Below are 15704 nucleotides of genomic sequence, written 5' to 3'. Positions count from 1 at the left end.
TAAATTGGCTTCCTCATCAACAGCTACAAATTCTGCCATTTTCTGATCCCTGCTGGTTCTCTTCTTTGCAGTTCCTTGGTGATTTAAGACTACTTCCCAGGTCATCTGTCCTCTAGTTTGCTCAGAAACTTCTGTTCATCATCAGTGTTCAAAATCCACTTTTGAAAAAGCATTGTTTAAGTATTAGATATGAGCATGCTCGTGTCTTACAGTGTTGGCTGGAAATATTGTAGAGAGCTTGACTGCTGTGTGAATGTGTGTGTTCATGCACTCAGTGCACTTCCCAGTTGCAGTCGTAACTCTGAAACCTTTCTTTTAAATCAGGCTGCTGAACAGCCAACCCTGACTCAGAGCTTGAGCAAGGCTGAACCTGGAAATGGGGTTCAGACAGACATAGTCTTACAGGAGGCATGTTACTCTCTGGTACAGAGGAGAACAGGAGGCTTCTCAGGTACTTCACTTCTTGGAGGATGGGGGAAAGGCTTCTAGTACTGTTAAAGACTGCCACCTGGGAAAGTTAATTGTTGGGATTTCTGAGAAATTTGGGGTTGGCTATTAATTGGTCTCTGAGGAAAGACCTGAGAAAGAGGTAGACTAAGCCTGGGCTTGAGAGAGAGACCGGTGGTCTGTTGTGGTCTGTGTTATGAAGAGTTGTACTACCAGTGGAAAAAAATCCCTGTCTTTTATTTTGTACCTACATGTGGTTTCTGTGTCTTATCACTGGGAGTTTTCCTAAGTGAAGGATTTATGCTACAATGCATGTATTTTTTGCCACATACACTGCACAGACCCTCTCTTGCTTTGTTGTTGCTTAGTCATATTTACAACAAACTAGTTATTATTAGGACATTTCATTAACTGTGTGTTTGCATGAATTGTTTTGTGGTGACTGGATACTAGGAATTGGAGATTCATGGATGGGAATGGAAACAGTTTTATAGCTGTTGTCAGCTTCTTATTTATGGTGGTCTAAGATTAGTCACAGAATATGTAGCCAGCACTGAGTCACTGACAATGCATTTATTTCTGACATAAAGTGAAATCGAATTTGGCTCTGTGTCTCACCGCATAGCATTTGACCTTTAAATTCCTAGCAAGATTATTTACCTTTTTTTGAGGTAAATTTGTTCATATCTGGGTGCAATTAAACATGAATCATGAAAATTAAATTTATGAGGAGATTAGTAGTGCTTTGTGCCTAATCTAGCTGCATTGTCATGGTAAACCACCTCTTCTGGGCTGCAGTGTGTTATAAAAACTGTCAGCTTTATAGTGGCAGTATTACTTTGTTATTAAATACATTACAAAGTATATGGAAGAAAATATAGTATACATACACATACATAAATGAGTTAGGATTTTATGACTGAGTAGCTATCCTAGGATTATTTTCAGACTAATGCACATACTAAAATGAAATTTCTTTAAGGTTGAGTGAATTTTTAGAAGGGAGAAAGAACCATGAAATGGCAGGAAACTGCTCCAAAAAGCACACTAAATCTGTGAAGATTCAGTTAACTCACAAGTCTGGGACAAGTGTAATAGTCATTCAGTTAATACAATTAAAAATCCACCTGAGGGTGTTCAAAGCATGAATAATGAAAACTTCTGCTGCTTTCAACTTTTTAATTTAGATTTTTCTTTTGAGATTTTTCATCGTTCTCTAAGAATATTCTTCATATTGATTTAGTATTGAGAAACAGAGTAACTCCCCTTGCACCTCTCCCTCTGACTGCTAGTCATACTGAATATCATAACTGAACAGAGTCTTGGATGAGGTTGAGGCCCCCATTGTACTCTGGTGACTGTCCTTACCATTTGTTTTCTGCTAAACAGAGATTCATTCATAGCTTACATTAAAAAAAAATGTGTCTAGAATATTGTCCAAGAAACATTTTAAAATTCAATCTGTGCTTAATTTCTCTGGCCAATACTGACTTGTAGGTAGACACAGAAGCAGATGAGAGAGAGTAGTGCCTAAAAGAATTGGTAGTGAAAAGGTTTCTTAGGTCTTTTGGTGTGAAGGTGGCAAATTGGTATCGTCTTTTATTACCTGAGCACAAAATTTCTTTACTTTCTGCACAAGGAAACCTTTAAAGATTCTGGGTTTGTACTTCCATATGGAGGTGCCCATTGGAAAATGTGGGCACTTTTTTCATCAAGGCCTATGGGGAGCACAAAACATAGCAGGGGTGTAAAAAGCCTCCTTCATATCCAAGGCAATGCTGTTTCCTTCACCATAGATCCTTACGATATGGCAGCTCTGAGGTGGAGTTATGTGAATTTCCTCATTAACTAGTGAAGAAAACTACAGATGACCATAATGCAGTGGAAGAATATTTAAGCCCACACCCTAAAGTGGTTCTTAAGCTGTAAGCATGATGTGCAGTGCAGTTGGCCTGGTTACCCTGAGGGATCAGCCTACTGCAGAGCTGCAGTATTGGAAATGGCAGAGCTTCAGTGTCCCCTATCACTAATACAGATAAGAGCAGTGTGTCTCATTGCTCTTCAGTGCGGCAAGTTCATGTTTCCATGTATTAAAGAAAAAGGATCCAAAAATTGCAGAGTGAATCATGACCAAGAATCTTTGAAACTTCTTTTCAAGTTGACGGGGTTTTTTTTCCCCAGACTCAGTTTTCTTAATTTTCTTTATGTAATATGGCTATTTTTATTCTTTTTTTACATTTTGTGGTTTCTCGGTTTGTCCAAAATTACGTTAGTGGCTTTGATGTTGATGGCAAATCTTCACTAGACAAATACAGTGATCGCTTACTTGCTGCCAATGAAATTGCATTGATGTTATTTTTATAAGCAGGTTGATAAAAATAGATGAATCATATAGTGTAGGATGAAGGAATTTTTTTGGTAAGGCCTAGGTCAGCTCTGCATTAGTATGTAAGAAATGATGGTTTAATATACTTGCAAAGCTGACATGGAAAATATTTACAGGCCAAACCTATTGTTTATGGAAAAGTAGACAGTGATACCATTTATTGGAAAGCCAGACGTTCTTATTTAAGTCGAGTACTGACAGCTTTTCACTACTTCTCCAAGCTTAGCTAAAAGGAGTGCATTTCTTCTTAGATTTGTAGGATTTGATTTTTCAGTGCTTAAATCCCACAGTCAGAGGCTGAGTTTTCTAATGTGCCAAGGAGTAAGAAACATGGTCCAGAAAGGCTCTTTTAAGGCATGTTCTCAACTGTGCAATTTCCTTTAAAGCATGTCTGATATTGTCAGTCCCAAGTCATGGGAAAAACAGTCTAGAGGTTTTTATATTTTTATGTTAGTAAAATCATTTGGGACCTATTCATGACGTTCTTATTCATACTGAGCAGGACTTTATGTCATGATGAATCCCCCTGAAGTTAGCAGCCTATACTAGATTAGTATTTAGTATGATCAGGGTTATCAGCTTAACCCAGGAAACTCATTTGGGTAACTAAGCTTTCAAAATTAAATAATCAATACAGAACATCACTTTTCAGATATTTCCAATTTTTTGAAGACTTTTTTTAGCGTGTGCCCACTGCTGTCTGTTCGACTTTGTTCTTCGCTTTCCTTCTACTGATGCTCTTATAATACCACCCAACAGACTTCCAGGCTGCCGCTGTTCTTTTAATCCAAACTCCAGCTACAAGCAGCTGTTCCGTAGGCAGACTTGTTTTTATTAACTTTGTTAGGAACTATGCCGTATCATATTACCCTCTTCTGTTCCTGGCCCATGCAGCTGTAGTCATTGCTTTCCACAGAAGTCTTTACAGAGAGCCATAACCTCTCTTTTCTCAGTAGATTTTTTTTTTTTGGTGTGTGTGTGTCCTTTGCTGCCCTTAGGTTGTCTTTGCATTGTGAATAAGATTTTTTCTACCAAGTGTTTTTGTTAGTTTAAACCAGATTCGTTGGCCAAGTTCAACTTGATCTGAGTCTTTGCACAGTGCTAGTGTTTTTTCTACCAAGAATTTCCTTTCATTTAGGTTCTCAAATAAAAACTTAATCTCAGAGCAGTCCAACAGCTTTGGTAGGGCTGATTAACATTGCAGCCAGACAAGCATAGAGAACCAGGGCCAAGATCTGTGAAAGTAACTTCTATTTAGGTGCTTAGCTTCCTGTCAACTTCACTGGGAGTTCAGGCACCTAAATAGGTTCTAAAGAAGCTTAAAATCCCATGTGGATCCAACTTCAGGCACTTTTCATTGAAATTTAGTCATCATGTGAACAATGGTAGATGAACCTGAAAATACCTCATTCCTCCTCCAGTCTAGAAACTGAATTCAACAGCATTTCATAGCTGAACTCTCTGCCAGCTCCCTGGCTGGCTTTCAGAAGCTGAATTAGAAACTATTAAATGGAAAATTAGGTAGAGTACATTGCACCAAATGTTTCAGACTTTGAAAAGCTCCCTACTCCCAGAGCTAGCTAAATTATAGCAAATGCAACATAATACAATGGGGAAAGACTGTCAGATATGTGATGAGACTTAAGGGATCCTATGTATGATTCTTGGGAAATTTAAACATGGGATTAGCACAAGAATTCCAGCTAGCTAATCAGAGCACAGTCCTTAACAATTAGTGTCTTACAATACCAAAACCACAGTGGTTTTCATGCCTTTCCTTTCAGGGCACCTTTCTGGAAATCGGGAATAATTCAGTTTCCAGTAGGTGCATATCAAAGCACCAATGCACAAGGGCAGATGCATAAGTCTTTGTACAGTTCCAATGTAATCTGAAATAATTGAAAAAGATGCAATTTTTGGCTTCAATAATTTTTAGTGTGAACAGTCATCACTTCATTATAGTTAAGTCATATTTAGAAAATTTAAGTAAGCTGCATGATTACTCTAGGAAGCATGGAATGGTTTGTTCAAATCAGTACCATCTGTGGACTGAAAAAGTTGGGGGAATTTTAGTCATTCTTGAGGAATGGAAATCTGATTCTCCATGCTAGAGTAATTGTAATCCTCTTTGTATCTGTAACCCAATAGCATAGCTGTCTTGAAATCGCCTCTGAACACAATCATCAAGTGCAAGAGATACTGTGCCACTGGGTGTCACTGCTCCTCACTGTGGCCCTTGGATTAAATCTCTCTGAGGTGCTCCGGATTCAGATCACATCTCTGCATTTGTTCTAATGAGTGACTACATTTATATTTATATTGTCTATGTAAGGAAGGAGATAAAATCAACTAGATTTAAAACTGACTAATGTTTAAGGCTCTAATTCCGTTTTAAAGGTCTGTCTAGGCACTGGCAGAGAAAATTTTCTTATGATTTCTGCAGACTGACCCTTTATGTTGTGTGTTCAAAATATTTTGTTTATATGGGTCTTTGTAAATTGGGAAAATTACAACATAAAATACCTATGAAAGCTTTTGTATGAAACTAGAAATGCTTGTCTAATCTTCCTGTTATCATGACACCTGCAAGTTTATCTTTCAAAACGGTGGTTTTCATGTAGTGTTACTTACTGGGATAAGCTCAGACACTATTCAGCCTTGTGAAGTAATGTGTATGGGCTGCCTCTGTACCAGTGGGAAAAAGGACAGTTAAGAGAAGCATCATTTCTCCACCCTGCTCTCAGTGAGTTTGTCTCTTTTCCAAATGCAAGGAAAGCTCAGAGAGGCTGGATTTATGAGGCTTTTGTTGATCTGTGTGAGAGCCCACAAATCAGAGCCACTGTCATATCTCTTGTCCTATGAAAGCTAAGTATCTTTTCCATCTTTACTGCAACATTGCTAACTCTCAGTTCTTTTTGACGGCAACATCTGTGATGAAAGTGGGGGAACAAGGTACTCTTCTTAAGAACAAAAGCCCACCATGCTGCCTAGAACATGGGCACTGCTCTTTCTACATGCCTCTTTAACTTGCCTTCTTTTAGGTGCAGAGTTGTGTCAGCCATGGTTTACCAGTTGCACATTTAAACAAGTGAAGGTAGATATTTTCACCTTCCTGTTGACACCCAGCAAGCAGCCAGCTCCTATCTACTTCACTGCCAGCTCCTGTTTCAGTATTGGAATATAGCCCAATAATTAGTTTTCAGCAGTAGAAGTTAGTAATGGTAGACTAAGAGGCATTAGAGTCCATTGTTTCTCTCTCCATGTTGCATACTTTCACACTTTTATTCCAAACTTGCTAATGCTGGCTATTCCTATCCCAGCAAGAGTTCCTGGAGTCGTGTCTGGGAAGGTGAGGTCATATTCCTTATCAAAAAAAAAGAGTAATCCCCTCTGAGTGAGAAAGAGGAGAATTGAATTTTCTCAAATTCTTTTAATTTTATCTGTTCTGATGTCTTTGGAATTGCTGACTTGATTCTTTTAATTCTGGGTATGTATAATATTGCGCCTTAAAAATACTATAATTTGAATTCAGAGACTGGGTGATGACTTATTTTTCACCCAAATATTTTTAGCCACTGTATCCCACATTTTATTCTATCATAAGCAAGTGTATAAAATTAATATTTTTGCAGCATCTTAACAGATATTGATAGCTATTATAATAAAGGATTTTTAGAGGAAAAATACAGCTGCTTTCTAATAACTGTTGAGCATTTCTCTGCTTTTATTTTCCATTAACTAATGGTGAAGCTAAGTCTTTTCTTGTAATTTGCACAAATAGCCAATACAGTTTATGGAACTTTCATGAAAAAATTGCAATTTTTTTTTTTTTGCAAGTGGACAAACTGAGTATTACATCTCCAACTCTGTGCACAAGCAAGAAAGATACTGCATGTTTTGGGTTTTTTTACTATTTTCTTTACTTCTTTTCATGCTAATAACAACAGAGCAAAAGAACTTTAGTTTTGATAGTATGGAGTATAATGATGGAATTATTAAAAGACATTATTATAACGTCTTGCAAAGATTTTATTTTCTTAGTTTGCTCTTGTTCTATGTCTGGTTAGTGTGTAGCAGAGTTGGAGCATATGGGATCATTGCATGCTGTGATGTTGTGTACTTGTGCACAAGAGCTGAGCAGGACAGGGGAAGCACCCAAGGTTCTGTGCCCGGCCTGTCTCCTGCAGTCTCCATTTAATTTGGGCTCATTTGAAAGGATTTTAATTTCTCGACTTTTTCATCATCACAGCTTGGTTCGACTCAGAATTTACATTTCTTGCTAAATATTCATAGTTAGTGGAGAAGTTTCAGCTTGTTATATCATGATGATTTTAGTAGGCAAATTGTTGCAGATGATAGCAGAGATCAGATATTTCCACAAGGCTGAAAAAAAGAAAAAGGAGGGTTTTCTCTTTCTTCCCCAGTAACGTTGGTCTGGGATCCTTTTCTTCTTTATGTAAGCCTTGGGACTTCTTCAGTTTCAGTTTAAGGATGTATCATGTGTTTTTGTTTTACCAGCAATACCTCTTCCCCAAAGACTCTAAAGCAGTCTTTAATGCTAAGTGCACAAAATGATTTCTGAGTTTTTGCCGCAGAGAGTATTAGTATTATCTTACAGAGTCTTAGAGATAATATTAGCTTACTGTATGACTATGTGATATAGCACAAAACCATATGTTCCTTCCAATCTGTTAGAACTGGGAGTACACTGTTGGCTTAATATAGATAGGGGTGAATGTGTGTACATGTGTATGCATGTACATGCATGCACTACTTCTGTCTCCATGGGCATGAATTTAACTGTGTATATCCACGTATACTTATGTATATAGAAAAAGGAAGCAAAGTTTATGGGAAGTTTCTTTTCCTTTGCTCTATATTGCCATGTTATTTAGCTCTTCCTGTTGATGTACTTTAAATTTGTTATTTGCTGAACGTGTAAAGCACTTCCATAATGCTATGCAAATATATTGAATGCATTGATACTTTCCATTCAGAAGGTGGAACAGGACACTTGTGAAATCTTGAGCTGTTGTGTGAGGATTTCATATGTTACCAAGAGAGAGGGAGACAAGTATTTCTGTGAGAGGTGAAGAATTCCACTTAGCAACAGCAGTAAAGGATGCTATCTGTAGGACAAAAATAACTTTGCTCAATATTCCCTCCATCTATTGATACATAACCCCAAAAGTACCAACAGAAATGTCACATCTCTCAAAGTTGGCCTTGCATGGCACAGCTGAAAGTACTTTTCTTCATTTCAAAAACTCTAGTAGATGTGTGCCACATATATATATGTACAGTGTGATTTATGTCAATGGAATTACTACTTATTAACCATATGATGTTGAATCTTGGTTTTTTGATATGCTTTTTAAAATATTTGTTTCATCACTGGATAAAAGTTGCAATCACTTTTCATTCAAATGAAGATATCTTACAAGTGTTTTAATCTGTAGTTCCCAGTGCTCCCAGAGATATTGTTTTTTCCAATGTGCAATCAACGAGTGTGACCTTGAATTGGAGATCACCAAAATCCATCCTTGGCTACTTTCAAAACTACAAGATTACCACACAGCTACAGTCCATCTACTGCAGTGACTGGGAAACTAAGGAATGTATTGAATATGAGATGCATCTGTATTTATATGAAAATGTTATGGATGACTGGATAGAAGAGACAGTGTATGGACTAAAAAAATACAGATGGTACAGATTTGCAGTTGCTGCTAGTACGAATGCTGGTTATGGCAGTTCTTCACCTTGGATTTCAACACAAACACTTCCTGGCTGTAAGTAAGGATGTCTGTCATGTCTCATAACGCTATAACAATGTGATGTTCTTCTAAATAAGCAAGAACACTCAGTAGAAGTTATTTCTTCATAGACCTACAATATTGGTGAAGTTAATCAGGATTTAGTTCAACTCTTCACCTATGAAATATCCTGATGGCAATCATGTGGTATGTATACATACGTGACACTGCTTGATATTTTAGTGCCCTTCGTATGCTCTACTATATTTACTGTTTACCCAACAACAATTTCATTCCTCAGCTGTACGCCACATCTAGTCTTGGTAAGTGTGAGTTTTGGCTAGTTTGAGTTGATATGCCATTTTCAATACATTGTCACACATGAGGTGTGTCAATGTAAAGCAGTCCTTTTTTAATTCTGAGACTAAAAGTCTGCTGACTAATGTTATCATACTTTCCTGAAATTCTCTTGTATGTTCCTGAATTTATGCAATAGTTTCAGAGGAATTAAGATTTATTTCCAATACCATAACCACCTACAGATTTTACAAATCAGAGTGGCCATGTAGCATGTACAGGACTGGCAAGACACATATTAGAAGTCTTGTGCTTCAGCTGAGGATTTCAATTTCCAAGTAAGGGAAGAGTCAGTTGTCACAGATAAGTCATCACCAAATATCTGAGAGAAGAGAATGTGAAACATAAATTATTTAGGCAGTTGTCATGGGTACATATGACCTTTGCTTCCAGTTTGCAGCCGTCGTAGGTCAGAACACATCTGAGATCCAGCCTCTGGTCTGTGTAGAACAACTGAGAACCACCATGAGTTGTCTGACTAAATCATCACTCCTTCACTCTTTTCTCCTTACAAAGTAATCATAATAGAGAAACCAAGGACTTACACAGCTGTGTACCAAGGACTACTCAATGGTCCACATACTTATTTTGTTTCACTCATGTCATTCATTTTTATCATGTGATGTGAATGCAGTAGGCTTTTATATAATGCTCCTCATAGTATCTGTGCACTCTCTGTACAATAATACATCCATCTATCCTTAAATATATCATGTGCACTTATTTTCTTTGTCCAGTGACTTTTATGGAGATGCTCTGCCCATAAATCAGTGCAATATTTTAAATGAAGAAGAATAAAACCCAACAAACCTGGATGGAGCAGAAAATGCAGGTCTTGAGCCAGCGGCTCTGGAGAGATTTCTTACTGTTAAATGGATAGAACTTGGCTGCTGACATATGCTAATAGTTCTTTTCAAAAAATTGCTGCTGAGTTTAGAAAAGTTAGGAATTTAAACTGGACAGCAAAGCAGATAATGAAAGCACATATAATTGCATAAAGTTAGAATCCTCTTCATGATTTCCTCTCTGGATAGTGATACTTTGTTTTAAGAAAGAACTAATTTCCTATCAGTCCCACTGAGAAGACAATTGTTAAAAGTATAAAAATCTCATTAGGCACAAGCCCTTTCCACACCAATACAGTGTCATTCTCAGTGGTAGGTCCTCTATGTGCTCTATTAGATAGTTCAAAAGTGGTGGGATAGAAGTTAAAAAAGTTCCACCAGTTCTTCCAGCCCAAGCATCTGGGGCTGCTGGACTGTCTGTGATGAGGGAAGTAGACAGCAACAAATTTCCTGTGAGCTAAATTTGTGGCACATCAGGAGATAAGCTGCCTATAAAACACACCACTGTGGAGTCAAGGAAGCATGGGCACTATTCCAGTTACCATGGCTGGGTGCTGGTCTTTTTCCTGGGGTAACAGCAATCAGCTGAGGAGGGGAAAAAGGAAAAGGTGACATGTCACAGCTGAGTAGACATCTGCCAGTCCTGTGGGAGTCCCCCTGAGCAGCAGCTGATCTTTAGGAAGGGCAGGTCTTTACTACCTCATAATTTCCAAAGACTAGTCTTTAGAAATACTCTTAAACAGACTAAAAAAACTTAGTTCCCCTCTTTCTTTTACAAAGGGTACAGCCTGCAGCAGGAAAGAAAAATTCAGAATGCACCAAACAGATTTGGTACTCAGGGCAGTCTTGCAGAATGTATCCAGAGAACAGGTGTTGATTCTCCTGTTCTTTCCCTCGTGGACAGGGCCAAGCATCCTCTGGATTAGCCTGCTGGTACACAGCCAATATACATGGTCTGTTAGGGCTTAAGGGTACTTAGCTGCTATGTAAAGTACCCTGAGGACTTAGCCCATAAAATCAACGTGAGTTGTGTTTGCAGGTTTGAGGACAGAAGTTAGCCACTATTTCACTTGATTTTCAAGAAATGCCTCTGTAAGACATTGTTTCCACTGAAGGAAAAGTTACCTTGGTTGTGAAATAATATTAAAATATTTTTTCTTCATAATTCGTTGGATTCTTCTGGAAGTGTTTAAGGGGCATCTGGACCTGATGCTGGAGGATATGGTTGAGGGTTTAGGGCTTACAGTAGAGTGTCAGGCTAATGGTTGGATTTGATGATCTTAGAGGTCTCCTCCAACCTTGATGATTCTATGATTCTATGAAATTTGTGTTTCTCTCAATCCTAAAGAAAATATGATACATATTATATTCAGGAGGATGAAGCATTTAAGTTGAAAGCTATTAGACTCATCTTCCAGAATATAAAGAGAAGAAACTTCAACAGCAAAAATTATGTAACAGAAAGTCCTAAATATTCCTTACAAGTGCTGAGGAGTTGACTGTTGTGCTAAATAAGATATGCCTAACAATTCTGAATATCCAGTGACTAAGGTGAGGATCACTGCTGTTTATTTTGGTTGTTCATTATGAAGGCAAATGTAAGGCTAAAAGAATTATTTTTATGATTCTTTAACTCATTTGCAAGTTTAAATTGAAAAATAATGGCTATGTTCTGGGCTGAGAGTGGTTATAGAGTTATTCCATGGAAAATGCTATAGATTGTTCAGTACAATCCGGTTTTCACATCACACAGATAAACTATTCAGCCTTCTGTCTTGCAGATTATCCTCACAGGAATTGTCCTGCTGTCTCATAAAGTAGTTTGATGGCACTGTTATTACTTAGCTGATTGATTACACAAGAGCCAAATCTACTCTGAAAGGCTAAATATTTTCAACATAACTTAGATTTATATAGTTACCAGCCCAGAAGATCATAGTTTAGTACTACAGTAAGGGAAAGGGCAAGAAATGTTTTCCATTGCTAGAGAATCATTATTCCCTCACGCCTGCACTTACCCCAAATTTCACTTTTACATTTATAAGGAGAATAAGGTTGGTCAAACTTATGTTTTCTTAGACAAAAATACTTGAGGGTCAGTATTAGATGGGAAATGAATGACAGTGAGATCAATGACCTCATTTTGGATCTTGTACAGTTACACAATGTGAAAAAAGCCCCAACCTTTTGGTAAACTGCCAAATGCCCTAATGCCAGGATATACTGAGGTACAAAAGAAAATCCCAGATGTCTGAATGTCCCATGAAGACTAGGACATAGATGCATGGGGCAGAGGGTTATGCTTCTCTTTTCAGCACCTTTCCCAATCCCTGCTGATACCCAGTTGCTTGGTACTCTTAAAGAAATGTTTCTGTGTGATGAAAAGTAATGAGATTTCATGTCTTGTTGTATGTCCTTTCTTCTGGAAAGTTTTGCTTGAGAGAACTTGTTTTCCTTTGTTCCTTTCATTTCCTCAGAACACAACATTGGAAAATGAATGTCCTAGTGTAACTGTTTCACTATAGGACAAAGTAACCTATTTGATTAAAAAATTAAATATCTGAAAAACACACTTCATTTTTGTTAGGAAAAGTAAAAAAAGGAGCTGGTTTTAACCAAACTGGCAAGCATGAATTTCACTCAGAAGACTTGGGTATTCAGTCTTATTTTTGAGGATTATGCTAAATGATGGGCTATCCAGACTTCTCTTCAAACTAACACACTTAACTGCTGCCTTTGCACCAGGACACAGATGGATGGGAAAGATGACCCTGACCTCCATAAGAGCCACATTCCTGTGCAAGGATAGAAGCATGATAATCAGGAAATGATGGTTATTAGTTACAGAAAATGCATTATTGTGAAAACCAGGAGAAAAGTGCTTATGAGAGGAAGTGATTGGATTATAGGAGAATGAGAGAGTAAAACTAGGTCATTTCTACTGAGTAAATTGCTGTGATTTATAAGAGAAAGGGGGTAGTGATATCATGGCCTCATATTGACTAGATTCATGTCACAAACAAACCTAAATCAGAGTGTGGCAGTTACCTACTGAGTTGAACAGTTTTTAAAAAGATGGTTTTTTGTAAGACATGAAACATTAGACACCTTTCATTTTGTAGTTTTCCTTCTAATTATAGATTTCAGAAAATATTCCTACATTTCACTGTGATTTGGTTAATGTCTGATAGTTTACTTTTCATGATTAAAATAAACCAGGTATTAATGTTTAGATGTATTTTAGGTAAGCATCTTAAATATAGCATACTTAATCAGACTTTTCTTGCAAAGATCTAAAACCACATCAAGTATAAACTGCATATGGAAATTATCCCTATAAATACTGCAGGTTGTATAATTTGTAGATTATATTATGCTTTAAAATTACTTCACACCACTGTTGTCTAATGCATAAACATAAAATGTCTTCTGAGAAAGATATTGAGAGATTAAATGCTCCATTAGTTCTATAAAACAGTAATGGAAAATTGTCATTGGAAACTTGGTTGGTTTGGAAACAAAGGCTCAAGAAGCTGTATATGTCAATTTATCCTTGTTTTCAGAAATTTCATTTTGCAATAAAGCTAATAAATACCACTGCCATAGTTACTGAAAGCATTTTTTGCACTGCAAGGCACTGTTTGAGCAAGAAGTCTGACGTGCCTTTCCTGCAAAACAACTTAATTTGTGCATATCCTAATTTTCAGGGAACATACTTAGTCTTGTGTTTTGTTTTGTCTATTGTGTCTCCCTATTCCCCACACCAGCCTTCCCAAAGCACTCTCCTCTTTCACCACCCCTCATGTGCTCTCCCAGTTTGTTCAGTTACTTCATTCAGTTGTTCCATGCTATTCATTATTTTTGGGGACTGCTTCCAATGGTTGAATTTGATCCTGCCTACAAAGCCTTGTATATTCCTGCTAATCCCAGCACAGCAATCGACCTATATCCAACACCCAAAACTCATTATAGCCCCTTGTATACTCCCAAATCTTCCTGTTTTATTCTGAAACCATGGTGCAAAATTTTCACCTTCATAGGGCAAAATTTTATTATTTTACTCATTAATCTTTCACACATAATTTCAATAACTACATAGTTCCATGTTCTTTTTCCTTTTCCTACCCTTTTTTCTCCTAAAAATCTAAATAGCCTTGTATACACTGAAATTTTCCACATTAAACCCTCTTATCTAGTGATTATTGTTGGCAAATTACACAATCATGCTTTAATCTAGTTTGAGAAAAGAGATTGCAACTTCTGACTAGAATAGATATGATCACTATAATAATTTTTAATAACATATTGTTAACTTGCATGTACGTTTCTGTGGTAGATTTTTTTTAAAAAAAGGCACCAATAATTCAAGTTCTGGAAATATGTACAAATCTGTTGTTGCTTCTGTAACAGGCTGATCAGTGTTACCACATTTTTTTACAGTAGACCCCAAAAAGGCACCATGGAGCCAAGTTCTGGCATTATCTACAAATCTATTATCACTTTAATTCCAAATTTTATTTTCCTGAAATTTATCATGGCCATCATGAAAAAGTAATACCACTCACTGAGAACTAATGTGTTATTATTATTTTATTCATTTCTTTTTCATTGATAAGAACTGGATTCATTCACCTATCACCTTGACAAAAGGAAATTTTAGGGAAATCCCATTTCTTAGTGTGAACATTCTTGCCCACTTTCAGTTTCCATCACTTCTTTTGTCTGTGTTTTTCAGAGTTTCTCAACATGTTAAGAATAAGTTGAAAGGAAATGTAAAAAATTGTTTCTATTCATGCCTTTCAACTCTACTGTAAATTTTTTCTAGCATGCATAAAAATGTGTCTTCACCATATCTTGTTCTTTGAATGTTTCATTTGACATATACAAATGTATTGTGCTTATCTATTTGTCGAAACAGTTATATATATTTTGCTTGTGTCATGTAAAATACATATAAAGAACTTGTAATTAAATAACCCTATAATTTCAAGTTAAAGTGAAATTGTAGGCAGTTTATACTCTGGAAATGTTGTAGTGATTGCAGTGAAAGATGTGTTTCTAAATCAGACAGTATGCTTTACAGATGAAAAAGAAAAAAGATTATCATTATCTAAGCAGTGTATAATGGTAAATATGTGAAAAAGTTTTATTTTCAAATACCAAAAATCATCTCTATTGGCCACTAAAATTGCTGGGTTATTTGTGGTGTACTTCTCTGGTCATGATTCACATACATTGTTTTTTCTACAGCTCCAGATGGTCCTCCAGAAAACGTGACTGTTTTAGCTACATCTCCTCACAGTATTAATATCAGCTGGAGTGAACCTGCCATCATTACGGGACCAACATGCTACCTCATAGACATTACCTCAGTAAGACAATTCTGGTTTACCTTTAGTAGTTATATAGATGTTTGGTGATAATAATGCCACAGCAGATATTCCTATTGAAATTACAGGGCAGACATTGATTCAAAAATAATGCAGCTGCATCTATTTCCACATAAGATCCACATAAGAATTAGTGCTCCATTCGTTATTAGTGGTAGATTTATTATTTTCTTAATGGAATATAAGTTAATTACTTCATAACTAAAAATGTGTACTAATAAGAGGTTGAGAAAAAATGTATAGCTATAAATGTACAAAGGAAAATAGTAGCTGAAGTTTGTGGAGGTGTACCTCTTTCTAAGAACAATGACTTTTTTTTTTCTTCAAAGAAAGGAAAGCTTCATTGTAGTTATTTTGCAAACCAAAGTGTACAAAGTTGACTTGTACAAAGTTACATAGCACCACAGGGCAAACTTTGAAGATTTCCCTCTTTGCATTTAGTGCTCTGTCCATGAGATTAGCTGTATTTTGGTAACACAGCAGTAACACATCTTTCTCCTTGATCTTTATAACAAAAAAAAAA

General features: G+C 36.7%; 1 protein-coding gene across 1 annotated transcript in view; it reads left to right on the top strand.

Moving 5' to 3' along the window:
• The window catches only part of PTPRQ (protein tyrosine phosphatase, receptor type, Q), a gene marked incomplete at both ends in the record, with an annotated part of 61354 nt that extends 46191 nt beyond the window's left edge, over positions 1–15163 (top strand). Inside the window, 2 exons of the mRNA XM_009084652.1 lie at positions 8293–8625; positions 15042–15163. Coding sequence (XP_009082900.1) covers positions 8293–8625; positions 15042–15163 — 455 coding nt within the window. The remainder of the gene's footprint in view (positions 1–8292; positions 8626–15041) is intronic.
• Positions 15164–15704: the final 541 nt, after the last annotated feature.

Source organism: Acanthisitta chloris, unplaced genomic scaffold (assembly GCF_000695815.1).
Source record: "Acanthisitta chloris isolate BGI_N310 unplaced genomic scaffold, ASM69581v1 scaffold26450, whole genome shotgun sequence".
NCBI classification, from domain to species: Eukaryota; Metazoa; Chordata; class Aves; order Passeriformes; family Acanthisittidae; genus Acanthisitta; species Acanthisitta chloris.
The sequence above is the reverse complement of the archived record's forward strand: the minus strand, read 5'-3'. Positions and strand labels throughout refer to the sequence as shown.